General features: G+C 43.6%; 2 protein-coding genes across 2 annotated transcripts; both read left to right on the forward strand.

Annotated features, from left to right (window-relative positions):
* The first annotated feature begins 496 nt into the window (after positions 1-496).
* RPP14 (ribonuclease P/MRP subunit p14) lies at positions 497-10,463 on the forward strand. Its single transcript, XM_048492254.1, has 7 exons — positions 497-644; positions 1,966-2,208; positions 3,885-3,997; positions 4,116-4,200; positions 5,405-5,481; positions 8,127-8,205; positions 10,328-10,463. Exons 3-7 carry the CDS (start codon positions 3,900-3,902, stop codon positions 10,382-10,384), a joined length of 396 nt encoding a protein of 131 aa, XP_048348211.1. The 5' UTR covers positions 497-644; positions 1,966-2,208; positions 3,885-3,899; the 3' UTR covers positions 10,385-10,463.
* HTD2 (hydroxyacyl-thioester dehydratase type 2) lies at positions 10,437-11,134 on the forward strand. Its single transcript, XM_048492252.1, has one exon. The coding sequence runs from the start codon at positions 10,437-10,439 to the stop codon at positions 10,959-10,961; it is 525 nt and encodes a 174-aa protein (XP_048348209.1). The 3' UTR covers positions 10,962-11,134.
* Positions 11,135-11,714: the final 580 nt, after the last annotated feature.

Raw genomic sequence — 11,714 nt, forward strand, 5'->3', positions numbered from 1 at the left:
AAAAATATTACCAGCTTGTAATGTTAGTATTTATATCTAATAACTCTGAAGATGCCAGCCACAGATCCTCTGAAGATGCCAGCCACAACATCAGGAGAGAATGCTACTGGAACACGGCCATACAGCCCAGCGGAAACCACACAACCACCCCCCCCCCCCATGTTATATTGTTGGCTGATGGGGGATCTGAAAGAAGGGAGGCTATGTGAACCCTCGAAGTTCGGCCCGCGGTGTACACTTAGCAATATCTAATTCACTGTAGCGCCCTTTTGTATTCTCCCCACTTTCTGGTGACTGTTCAAGATTGCCAGCCAACAAGCATACACACACTGCAGAAAAAGGACGCTAGAGGGCGTGCGTGACTCCGTGCTCTGAGGAGCCCTTATGGCTGACCCGCGTACGGCCATTGGCTGAGAAAGGATTTTGATTGGTTGGGGGGGGGGGGGGGCGGTCTGAGGAAGTTCCGCCCGGCAGTTTCCTTTCGCGTCGGCCACCGTTTGTGAGCATGCGTGGTGTAGGGAGCGCTGTCTCACGTGTGAGTAGGAGGGGAGTTATCGCCGTGAAGTTTGGCTGCTTCTGAACTTGCATGTGGGAAGAGCCTCGATTTGGCCTGAGACGTCATCGCCTTCCATTCTCATCCTTAGGTTAGTTATGCGCGTGCTTTAAAAGCAAGCAAGCAAGCAAACGTACTTTCAATAGAAATGTGAAAGAAAGACCTTTTGCAAGCATCTCTCTCTTTCTCTCCCCCCTTCCCCTCTCCTAGCAGTGGCATTCTTTCTTTAAAAGGTCTCCTGCAAGGAGGCGTCGATTGCTAGGTTTGCGTGGTTGTTTCTTGCTGTATTTTCGATCCTTAGCTGGGTAGAAATGTACTTTTAGTCTTAGCTGAGCCATTACCACTACTGGATCGGCTTTGGCAAGCCATTTTTAACCTACCATAAGGGTATCATTTATGACCAGTTGGTTTTTTCCAGGGCTCTGTTCGCTTACACCGAGGTGGTATGCACATGGTAAATGTACACGTTTCCTTTGCTGGAACAGTCGCTGATAGTCAGAGTAAATACAATGTATTGTCGAAGGCTTTCACGGCTGGAATCACTGGGGTGTTGTGTGGTTTCCGGGCTGTATGGCCATGTTCTAGCAGCATTCTCTCCTGACGTTTCGCCTGCATCTGTGGCTGGCTTCTTCAGAGGATCGGATGCAGGCGAAACGTCAGGAGAGAATGCTGCTAGAACACGGCCATACAGCCCGGAAACCACACAGCACCCCAGAGTAAATACAGTTCTGACCTCAATAGATGCATGGTCAGATTAACTATAAGGCAGCTTCATGTGTCTTAAAGGTGCTGCATTTCTGTTTTCTTTTGGTACAACGGACTTAAGAAGCATAGCTTGTTTTTTATACCCTGCTCTTCTCCCATTTGCCATCCCTTTCCCCCTCACAACAGACACTTTGTGAGGTAGGTGGGGCTGAAACAGTTCTGTGAGAACTGTGATAGCTCAAAGTCACCCAGCAGGCTTCATGTGTAGGAACTGGAAAATAAACACAGTTCACTAGATTAGAGTCTGCTGTTCATGTGGAGGAGTGGGGAATTAAACCCAGTTCTCCAGATTAGAGTCTGTTGCTCTATACCACTACACCATGCTGGCTCGGCTTTGAGAATATATATGTAGAAAGTGATGGAAACATCAGAGTTTTGGAGAATGAGAGTACAGAAATGGAAGCTATTCATGTGGTTGCATGGGAAATCGAAAAATTTGTGGTGGCTGTCTCATTGTACTCTCCCTTCCTCCTAAAAAGATTACACGGGGCTACAACGATTTCTCTCACAGACATACATACACACTTTCTTATTCACTCAATGCAGTCTCCTCCTTGATTTTTCCTGTGTTTCTGTTTGCTTTTTCCTCCGTGTTAATTCTTCCCTCTCTTATGGAGATTCTCATGCTGATGCTTCTGGTTTTACAGGCCAGCAACTGGTGCCCAGCTTCCCTGAAGGGAAATCAGCAGAAGAGATCAAGTGGTAGGCAGGACCACTGGCTGTTCTCATCTGTTGTGGGACATCTAGGCCTTTCCCAGCTCTACGTCTGTTACCAAAGCAACCAACTTCCGTTCTTCCTTGTAGCTGTCACCTGTGGATGCCCCTGGCTGTAGTGTCCTGCTACTTCCAAGTCTCCAGAGTGAGAAAACATACGTACTGCTGATTAGTTGGTAAGTGGATTTGTGGTGTAGTGGTTTTGGATGTGGTTGAGAGAGTCATTTCTCACAAAGTGATAATGTGAATGTGCTTGTGCATGCTAGAATACGTTCCACAATCTTTTGCAATGCATAGAATCTCCAGAAATGACACACACCAGAAAAGTCATTATAAGAAAGATTTCCTGAAGATGCAAGCAACTTGAAACCCCCTACGGTCATCGCCCAGTATCTAATAACAATCAGACGTTTATCCATCAGATGTAGAAGACTAATCAGTGAGAGTTCGAAATAAACTCTTCTATAACAGCTGTCTTTTAGCTCTTTGAAACTAGTATCCCAGATCAAACATTACCCACCTTTAGCAAAGGGGATCATTTTCATACTATCCATAAACAAATCAAAATGTAAACATATGCTTATCAAATGTATCATATTTTTTTCAAAATGTTTGTCTCTTGTTTATCTAACTGTCGCTCCCTTTTCTCACATTTGCCACTCTGGTACTGTAATTTTCAAAGTGCATTTGGGGATTCCCAGGGTTTTGTTTTGGTTTAATTAAGGGTTCTTCAATGAGAAGATTGGTAGGTTTGATCTAGCTTCCCTGAAAGTCAACAAACTGTATTCCATAGCCGTGTGCTGCTCTGAGGCAGGAGATGAATATGCCTTTGGTCGTTTTAAGCTTTGCAGTTGTCATACTTTAATTTATCACGTTTACTAGCATCCTGAATAATAGAACATCACCCTAATATGTGCCCCATATTTCTCTGCTGCGTGCTGGTGTTCTGTGCAAGGCCTGAGTGGGTGGACGAATTATTGTGCAAAGGGTTCCTCAACAACAGAAAATGAAATCCCTGGTTGCTACTAACCTGACAGCTCTACAGTATTAACTGCTCCCTTTAGAACGAGGTTGCCAAGTTGCAGCCTTCACAGGATGTATGATGCTTTTTTCACAGCTTTTGCAGCAGCTGTTGATACGACTTCTCATCTCCTGCCTTGATCCATTTACCCATGCCCCCTTCCTTCAATGGGCCAGTGATACATTATGAAGTTTGATTTTTTTTTCATGTTCCAAAATAGAGTTTGATTTTTTTTTTTCACGTTCCAAATGAGAAGATGAAGGAAGGAGTCATCGGGCTTAGAAGGATGTAGCTGTGTTTAGGATTGTCCTGGTAGGCCCATAGTTTTAAACAAATTGTTAGTGAATTAAATTGGAAATGTCAATTTAGAGACAGGGATCAGTCCTGTGTTTCTATCCAGGAGCTCTTGTTCTGGTTACAGTTCTGGTTTTTATATATGAGGTCAATCTACATGGGGGTTGTGCATTTGCAGATTTTTGTTCATTTAAAAAAATTAATTGCATCCCCCCCTACATTGCGTGTATAAAAATTATGTTCAAGGTTATTTTTAGAATGAATGCATTTTAAGCATTTGTGTGATTATTTTTTTTCCTTTGTACTATATAAACCATAAACACTTTGGCCTCACAAGCTTACTTTACTGTTCCCCCATCTATATCTATGTGTTCAATTTGGCAACTGAGGATATACTTCTTGTGTCTAGTTTTTAAAGTCCCCCAAGGTGCTTTGTTGACTCAGTTTCATACAAGCAGAGTGATACTTCACTGTAATAAATATTTATGGTTATGAATGCGGGTGATAAGTCATAATGGGCCATTTGTGCTTTTTTAGGTTTTCCTTGCTAGTATGATTGAATCTGGAGATGGCCAGGACTCCAAACTGTCTTCCTATGAGAGAATAGTTCTTAAGAATGCTTCGGAATACTACTATCTGAAGATCCATTTGTAAGTTTGAACTCCCTGCCTTTCTTATTTCCTTTCCACCTTTGGAGAGATTTTGTACAACATGCTTCTTTTATGGTAACTGGGATATTCTAACAGTTGATATGAAAATAAATTTCAGGGAATTCCAAGAAGTGGGCATTAGCCTGAATGCTGTCGAGTTCAAACAACTTATCGTCTCTGCTCTAAAACTGTTGCATGGTGAGGTATGTTGTTGTTGGCTTTTGTTGACAATGTGACTGTCCTAAGAATGCTGCATTTCTGAAATTATTTGCACAAACTGAGGATTTGTGAGGAATTGCTCCCCAGCTTACCAGGAGGGGGTGATACTTCAGGATTCTCTTCCCCATATTCCCAGATCTCCCAGTCCAGAATTCCATAAGCTTCCCAGAACATGGGCAGGATAATTTCCCTTCCCATCTCCCCACTTTTATTTCCTGTCAACAATCTTTGCCTCCTGAAGCCTTAATAGTCCTCGTCTGACTGTTTTTGGGGTTGTCCCTATTGGCTCCCTCAGCCCCCCAGCCCGTTCATTTATAAGTTTGATTTTTTTTCTCTGCACTTGGGGAGTCTGCCAAGTGTATAGGAACACCTGATTTATCTGTGAGCGGTCTGTTATTTTTTAATTTTCATGATCAGCATGAGCCACCCAGATGTAGTGATGCTCAGTTAGACAATTGGGTGAGGAGCCCCTCATTTATGTTTAATTGGATCTTCTGCACAGGAGACTGGTAGGAGCTCTTCAAAGGTATGTGCTACCCTGTTTCCCCTGATATATGACATCCCCGAAAAATAAGACATAGTAGAGGTTTTGCTGAAGTGCTAAATATAAGGCATCCCCCAAAAGTAAGACATAGCAAAGTTTTTGTTGGGAAGCATGCCCGACGAACAGAACACAGGAAAAATAAGACATCCCCTCAAAATAAGACATGGCACATCTTTGGGAGCAAAAATTAATACAAGACACTGTCTTATATTCGGGGAAACACGGTATTACTTCTGGCCTTTTCCACCTCAGAGGGAAGGAGGAAGGGAGCCAAAAGGGAGCATGAACATTTATTTGCACCTGAAATAGTCCAGCAATGCTGTTTGCCTCCGCTTGGCATTTCTAGTTGAATTTGCCATTTTAAAGGGTTGGGCCTGTGCAGGGATGGCAAAGGAAACCCGTGGACACTTGGGGGGGCGGCTGGCTCAGGCAATTGAGGCCCACAGGACATCTACCATGGAAGAAGAAATGCTGGTCTCTCTCCAGCAAACTTCCCTTAAGCATCAGCCTGATAATGAAAAGGCTGATCTCTCTCCATTCTTATATAAGGCCTTTTCAAAAGAGAAGACAATTGAACTTGCCAGGCGGGTTTTTCTCTTCGTTCTTGTGCTGGATGAATTAAAGAAAATGTCATTTTTATTTAGGTCGGTGCGGCCCTGCCTGTGGATGTGCTGTCGTATGAAGAAAAAAACTTGTTCGCCATACTTCGTGTCCCTATTATGTAAGATTCTCAAAATTTATAATATGGCAAGTTCTGAACTAGATTTTTTTCCCTTGTAGGACTAAAACAAGGAAGATAATTAGCTGTTGTGGCCATAGTCTGGTAGTTTTTGCTGCTAAAGAGCAGCAGTGGTGTAGTGGTTAAGAGCAGGTGCATTCTAATCTGGAGGAACCGGGTTTGATTCCCCACTCTGCCGCTTATGCTGTGGAGGCTTATCTGGGGAATTCAGATTAGCCTGTACACTCCCACACACGCCAGCTGGGTGACCTTGGGCTAGTCACAGCTTCTCGGAGCTCTCTCAGCCCCACCCACCTCACAGGGTGTTTGTTGTGAGGGGAGAAGGGCAAGGAGATTGTAAGCCCCTTTGAGTCTCCTACAGGAGAGAAAGGGGGGATATAAATCCAAACTCCTCCTCCTCCTCCTCCTCCTTCTTTTTCTTCTTCAAGTTTCACCTACATCTATACCTAGCATCATCTTAATTTCCCTTTCCATCTCCCCACATTTATTTCCTGTTAGCATTCTGTGCCTCCAGGATCATTCTTAGTCCTCATCTGGTCGCTTCTGGAGTTGTCCCTGCACCCCCACCCCATTAGTTCATTGATAAAGTTGGCTTTTTTTTTCTTTCTGTACTTGAAGAATCTGCCAAGTATTGTCTGTGGGTGGCCTGCCTGTAGGACGAAAAAACTTCCTGAAGATACCAGCCGTAGATGGCAGGTGAAACATTGGGAGAAAAAACTGCCAGGTCATGGCCACAGCGCTTGAAAAACTCACAGCAGCCAATTGTCTCTGGCCATGAAAGCCTTTGACAATACATCTTTTTTAATTGTTAGAAAAGATTCCTCATGCTTGGTGGACTATTTTTGCCACTGGAGTGTGAGGGGCCACCTAGTGGTGGCTTAGTGTATGGCTACTTTTTTGCACCTTGTTGGCCCTAAGAGGAAAAAGCTGGAAAAAATGTTCAGGCACCAGGTGTTACAATAACTGTCTTAATAAATAAGTGCAGTTCCTAAGACAGTGGCTCTCAACCTTCCTAATGCCGTGACCCTGTAATACAGTTCCTCATGTGGTGGTGACCCCCAACCATAAAATTATTTTCGTTGCTACTTCATCGCTGTAATTTTGCTACTGTTATGAATCATAATGTAAATATCTGACATGCAGAATGTATTTTCATTGTTACCAAATTGAACATAATTGAAGCATAGTGATTAATCACAAAAACAATACGTAATTATGTATTGTGAAATATTTATTTCCTAAGACCATCGGAAATGTGCGTTTTCCAATGGTCTTAGGCGACTCCTGCGAAAGGGTCGTTCGACCCCCAAAGGGGTCGCGACCCACAGGTTGAGAACCACTGTCCTAAGACAACTTTTAGACTTGTCCATCCCAGAGGTGGGATCCAGCAGGTTCTCACCAGTTCCCGAGAGTGGGTTACTGATTATTTGTGTGTGCTGAGAGGGAGTTACTAATTGGGTCCGCTCTTCCATCTCCACGCCCTCGCCTCCTCGAGAGGCATACTGCCTTTGAACGTGAAGGTTCCATATAGCAATTGCGACTAATATTGTAACTCCCTGACTGGGTTAATCCCTTTCAGGTACTGCAATTCATTGATTCTCAGCCTTTCGTACCTTTTATCTCACCAGTCTCTATCAAAGAACCTGCGTGTTTCACCATTGCTGTGTTCAGATTTGTGAGTTGGGGCATTTTCTATAATGTGATGATGATTTAGAAATGACCTGGTGCAAAAAAAATTTGGGGGGTCGTGGTGGGGTGGCTGCCCATGGGGGGGCATCCAACTCAGATTTTGCCCAGGGTTCAGGTTTGCCTAGGTACGCCTCTGCCCCCTTCGCTGAAGGGGGGCTGCCAAGGGAACCTGTTACTAAAATTTTTGGATCCCACCACTGGTCCATCCCAACAATAAGGTTCCAACATTCAAACCCTTGTATGGTTGCAGTGCTCTAAAGAGATGGTTGGGAAAATAAATTATATCTGGTCAGCATTAACTGTTCATCCCCCAAAACTAAGTTTGTTAAATTGGTTCTAGTCGACTGTGTTGACATGTGTTGGACTCTTCCTGAACATTGGGCTGTGTATCTTGCCTTTCGGCGACTGCGGTGTTTCTATACGCAAACCCTTAATTTGCCTTCCTTCATACTTGCTTACTTCATTTATACCATGCCGTTCTCCCCAGTGGGTACCAGAATCATCCTCCCTTGTTCTCCTCTCCTTTATCTTCACAACAACCCCATGAGGTAGGTTAGGCTGAAAGTGATTAGCCCAGCAGGCTTCTACAGCAGAGTTGGGGTTTGAACTTTGAACACCAGATCCTGGTGACTACTCTGCTTGGATGTCAGCGTAGCTCTGCAGTGGCCCAGACTTTTGGGTTTGCCCACCATGGAGCTGTGGGGTGGGTGGGCATTGGTGTTTTTGCTCCCTCTGTTGGCGTGAGGGCCTTCTATGCCGGCAGAGGGGGCAAATGTGTCGATGACACTCTCTGCGGCTCCCCATAGCTCAATCAGCCCCACCACCTCCCCAATCTGGATTGGGCTGCCTATTTGCTTCATGCAATAATTTTCTTTGTTTTCCATGATGACTCTTGGGTACAGTTTTCACTTATGTGTGTAATTCTGTTGTTTACTCAGAGGCCTGGTAAAGCTGTGGAGTGCATTGACCCTGTTTGATTCGTACCAGAATCGAAAGTGTGCTTTTAGGGTTACACAGGTAAGACTTAAATTATACAGTGACATTACTGCAGATCTTAGAGCCGCTTAAAAATATAAAAAGCGTACCTGGTCCCTACAGTGATATTTGCTTGCCGAGTGCATGTATGTATGCCCTTTAAGTCTACCCAATTAATCCTGTTTCCCTTAAGAAATGGCTAAAATTCACTTTGACTCCTACATTTTAAATTTTGTTTTAATGTCGTAGTCCCAAACCCAGAAGTCTTGATGAGTCTTTTGGATATTATTATTTGTTTTCATCTATGTTATGATTAGTTATTTTTATCTATGTTATTTGTAGTGCGCCTTCCTCGCAGGGACTCAAGGCGGATTTACACATAGGGAGTCAGTACCGTCTTCAGAAATAACCAGTGCATTAGGATACTAGAAGTGTGGAATCAGCCAAAAGAAACTGGAACATAGTATAAGTATTAACATGACGCATGAAGCATCACAGAAATAATAGGATTCTATTCACATAATAGGATCCCACTATACACAGCAGTGTGAACCATAAGTACTAATCATTAATCCAAGTTCGGAAACCATTTTACACAGTGCAGCATTATTACCAGTGCAGAAAAGCCTTCTTGAATAGTTCAGTTTTGCATAGTTTGCAGAAGGGCAGGAGAGTAGGAGCTGTCCTGACCTCTTCAGGCAGGCTGTTCCACAAGGTGGGATGACGTGTTAACGATTGTGAATAGAAATTTTTTCCAGGCTGCATGCTTAGTTACGGTTTTGTATCTTTGTGTCTTCGGTACGTTTGCCTGTTTAAGAGATGTTGGTTGTTTCGCTGAGCTCTTTAAAGTGCAGAAACCAGAGATCCTGCATATTTATTACATTTTTATCCACTCTTTCCTCCCAGTAGCTCAGGATAGCAAACATTGGCCTCCATGAAACATTTTACCTTCCTGAAAATCCTGTAACTTAGGCTGCAAGGGCATGACTGGGCCAAGGTCACCCAGTGAGTTTTCATGGCACAGTGGAGGTTTGAACCTGAGCTTGCCTTATCGTAGTGCCGTGGTGGCGAACCTTTGGCACTCCAGATGTTATGGACTACAATTCCCATCAGCCCCTGCCAGCATGGCCAATTGTGCAATTGATGGGAATTATAGTCCATAACATCTGGAGTGCCAAAGGTTCGCCACCACTGTCGTAGTGTAACATGACTCCAAACTGATGGTTGGAAAAGCTGGACCACTGTCTGTTTTGCAGTGGTATCCTTTCCTCTTTGATGATGCAACTTTGTGACTTCTGTTCCAGTCACTCATAAGTGTTGAGTTTGGCGTGATCTACTTTGCTGTTCAGATTTCACAGACAAAACCAGACTGTGATCTACACAGATCTGTTAAATGTCAGGCTTGCGGGCTTTTTCCCTCTTGTGCTTTGTACTGTGATTGAAAAGCAAACGCTTGTACAAACAAAAAATACGCTTTTGTGGATCAAATTGACCCCAAAGTAAGTTCCAGCAATTAAAAAAAAAACCCTTTGGCGCTTTAATTGAGCATGATACCAGCTGCAAAGAAGAAGAAATAATTGTATTCTCTTTTATCAGTGTGGGTAGAAATAAAATTGCAGTGAAGACACTAGTGGGAAAAATATTTTTAAAGGATTTTTTTCAGTTCCTTTCTGTTTGTTCTTCAGGGCACTTGAGTTAAAGTGACCCTAACATTGTCTGTCTGTTCTACAATTGATAAAAAAGTTTGCCTCAGTTTTCATTGGTTTCGGTTTTCATCGATTCTTTTCGGACGGATTACCAACGAAAACCAAGGTTCCACTGTATCTGCATTGTAACAGTCATTTTGTGACTGGTTTTCCCTCCTTTGGCAGCCATTTTGTTACTGTGCCCACCATGCTGCATCAGAATTCCAAATGTGCCTGTAGGCTTTGAAGGTTGGGGACCTCTGCGGTAGCTCCTAGGCTAACAGTGCCGTCCTAAGCAGAGCTGCACCCTTTATCAAAGTCAGTGGGCTTAGAAAGCTATGACTCTCCTCAGGATGGCACTGTAAATTCATTTCCAATTTATTTGGTTCATGTTGCTCAGATTTTGCTGTATGTACAAGACACTGGTGTGGCTATTAATAACTTTTTATGTTGCTGTGGATTTTTGCTTCTCTTCCCAGACCTCTCCATTCCTTCTAGCATTAGCTGGGAACAGCAGAGAGCTTGTGCTGGATTGAATCCACAGGAAACGCAACTAACAAGATTTGTGAAAAAGCCAAGCCACCCAATATGCTGATCACCCTATCTAGGTGCAGAATCTTTGGAGCAAGCTGCCACAGAATATTCTCAACAAAGACAAAAGTTCCTGTGCCATTCCTCATGCAGCCCTACCCTCTGCAGTTACACATCCAAGTAGGAGACAAGGCAGAACTAACAAAGGCTTTTACACAGCAGGACGTGGTCACCTTTTCTGACTTAACTGGGGACACAAACCGGTTACACCTGGATGAAGAGTACGCAAAGAGGACAAGGTTTGGCAGAACAGTGGTACATGGTGTGCTGATCAATGGACTTATCTCTGCTGTACTGGGTACAAAAATGCCTGGCCACGGCTGTATCTTTCTGTCTCAGGAAATTACTTTTCCAGCCCCTCTATATGTTGGAGAAGAGGTCTTGGCCTCAGCAGAAGTGGAGAGACTGAAGAGAGGGCTCGCATATATTTCAGTGTCATGTACGGTTACCAAAAGCGGCAAAAAAGTTATGGAGGGTGTGGTTAAAGTTATGGTGCCGGAAGATCAGAGCTCCGAATCCTGACCATGTACTCCATAGCAAGACTCGGGAATAGTAGTTTGCTTTCTTGAGGACAAAACTGACTCCCGGTTTTATGCCAATATGGCTTAACACTGATGACATGGATCCTATACTTAGCAAGCTGTAATTATGCTATTGTTCTTCGCTCATGTCATAAAAGTTTTGGAAGACCAGAATCAACTGATGTCTAAATTTGTTCGGAATTCAGAAGAGTTAGTGGTAAAATCGTATTTTGGCCTCTGGTTTAAAAGGCCAACTTGAGAAGGTCACACCTTTGATTAGTCAGTACTTTTGATGAGAGATAGTTGGATCCTGAATAGTGCTTTGGCTGCCGCAAGGAATTCTGTCCACGGAGTGTGATCTCCTTTCTTTTCATAGGAATCTGAAATACTCCCAGAGATCCTGTTCCTGGGAGACAGGGATCCCTCAAGAACAGGATTTTGGAAAGCATTTTGGATTGCCACAGAAGGGAGGAGGTGGGAAAACTACGCTGTGTAAATTCAGATATCATGCTTGCTGAAATAGGATGCAAGCCATACAAACCAGCCGTTCAGTTTTTTTTCCCTTTTGGTCCAGGTCAATCGTATGTGTGCTGTAATAATCTCAGCAGGCTTTTCCATATAAAACAGACGCAAAACTGATTCACTTACCTGTTGCTGTTGTGAAGTAAAAGTGAGATCTGGGTAACACTAGCAAACTAAAATATTATTTAGATGCTTCTGCACTGCTCGGCTTAGGTGCTAACACTGAGGAGCA

The sequence above is a fragment of the Sphaerodactylus townsendi genome, linkage group LG03, assembly GCF_021028975.2.
Source record: "Sphaerodactylus townsendi isolate TG3544 linkage group LG03, MPM_Stown_v2.3, whole genome shotgun sequence".
Lineage (NCBI taxonomy): Eukaryota > Metazoa > Chordata > Lepidosauria > Squamata > Sphaerodactylidae > Sphaerodactylus > Sphaerodactylus townsendi.

What these genes read in the sequence shown, in the direction of transcription:
- RPP14 (XM_048492254.1), top strand. Translation starts at nt 3,900, where the DNA reads ATGATTGAATCTGGAGATGGCCAGGACTCCAAACTGTCTTCCTATGAG. An exon ending in ATACTTCGTGTCCCTATTAT is followed by an intron (nt 5,482 to 8,126) that starts GTAAGATTCTCA and finishes TTGTTTACTCAG; the next exon opens with AGGCCTGGTAAAGCTGTGGA. An exon ending in GTGCTTTTAGGGTTACACAG is followed by an intron (nt 8,206 to 10,327) that starts GTAAGACTTAAA and finishes TTCTCTTCCCAG; the next exon opens with ACCTCTCCATTCCTTCTAGC.
- HTD2 (XM_048492252.1), top strand. Translation starts at nt 10,437, where the DNA reads ATGCTGATCACCCTATCTAGGTGCAGAATCTTTGGAGCAAGCTGCCAC.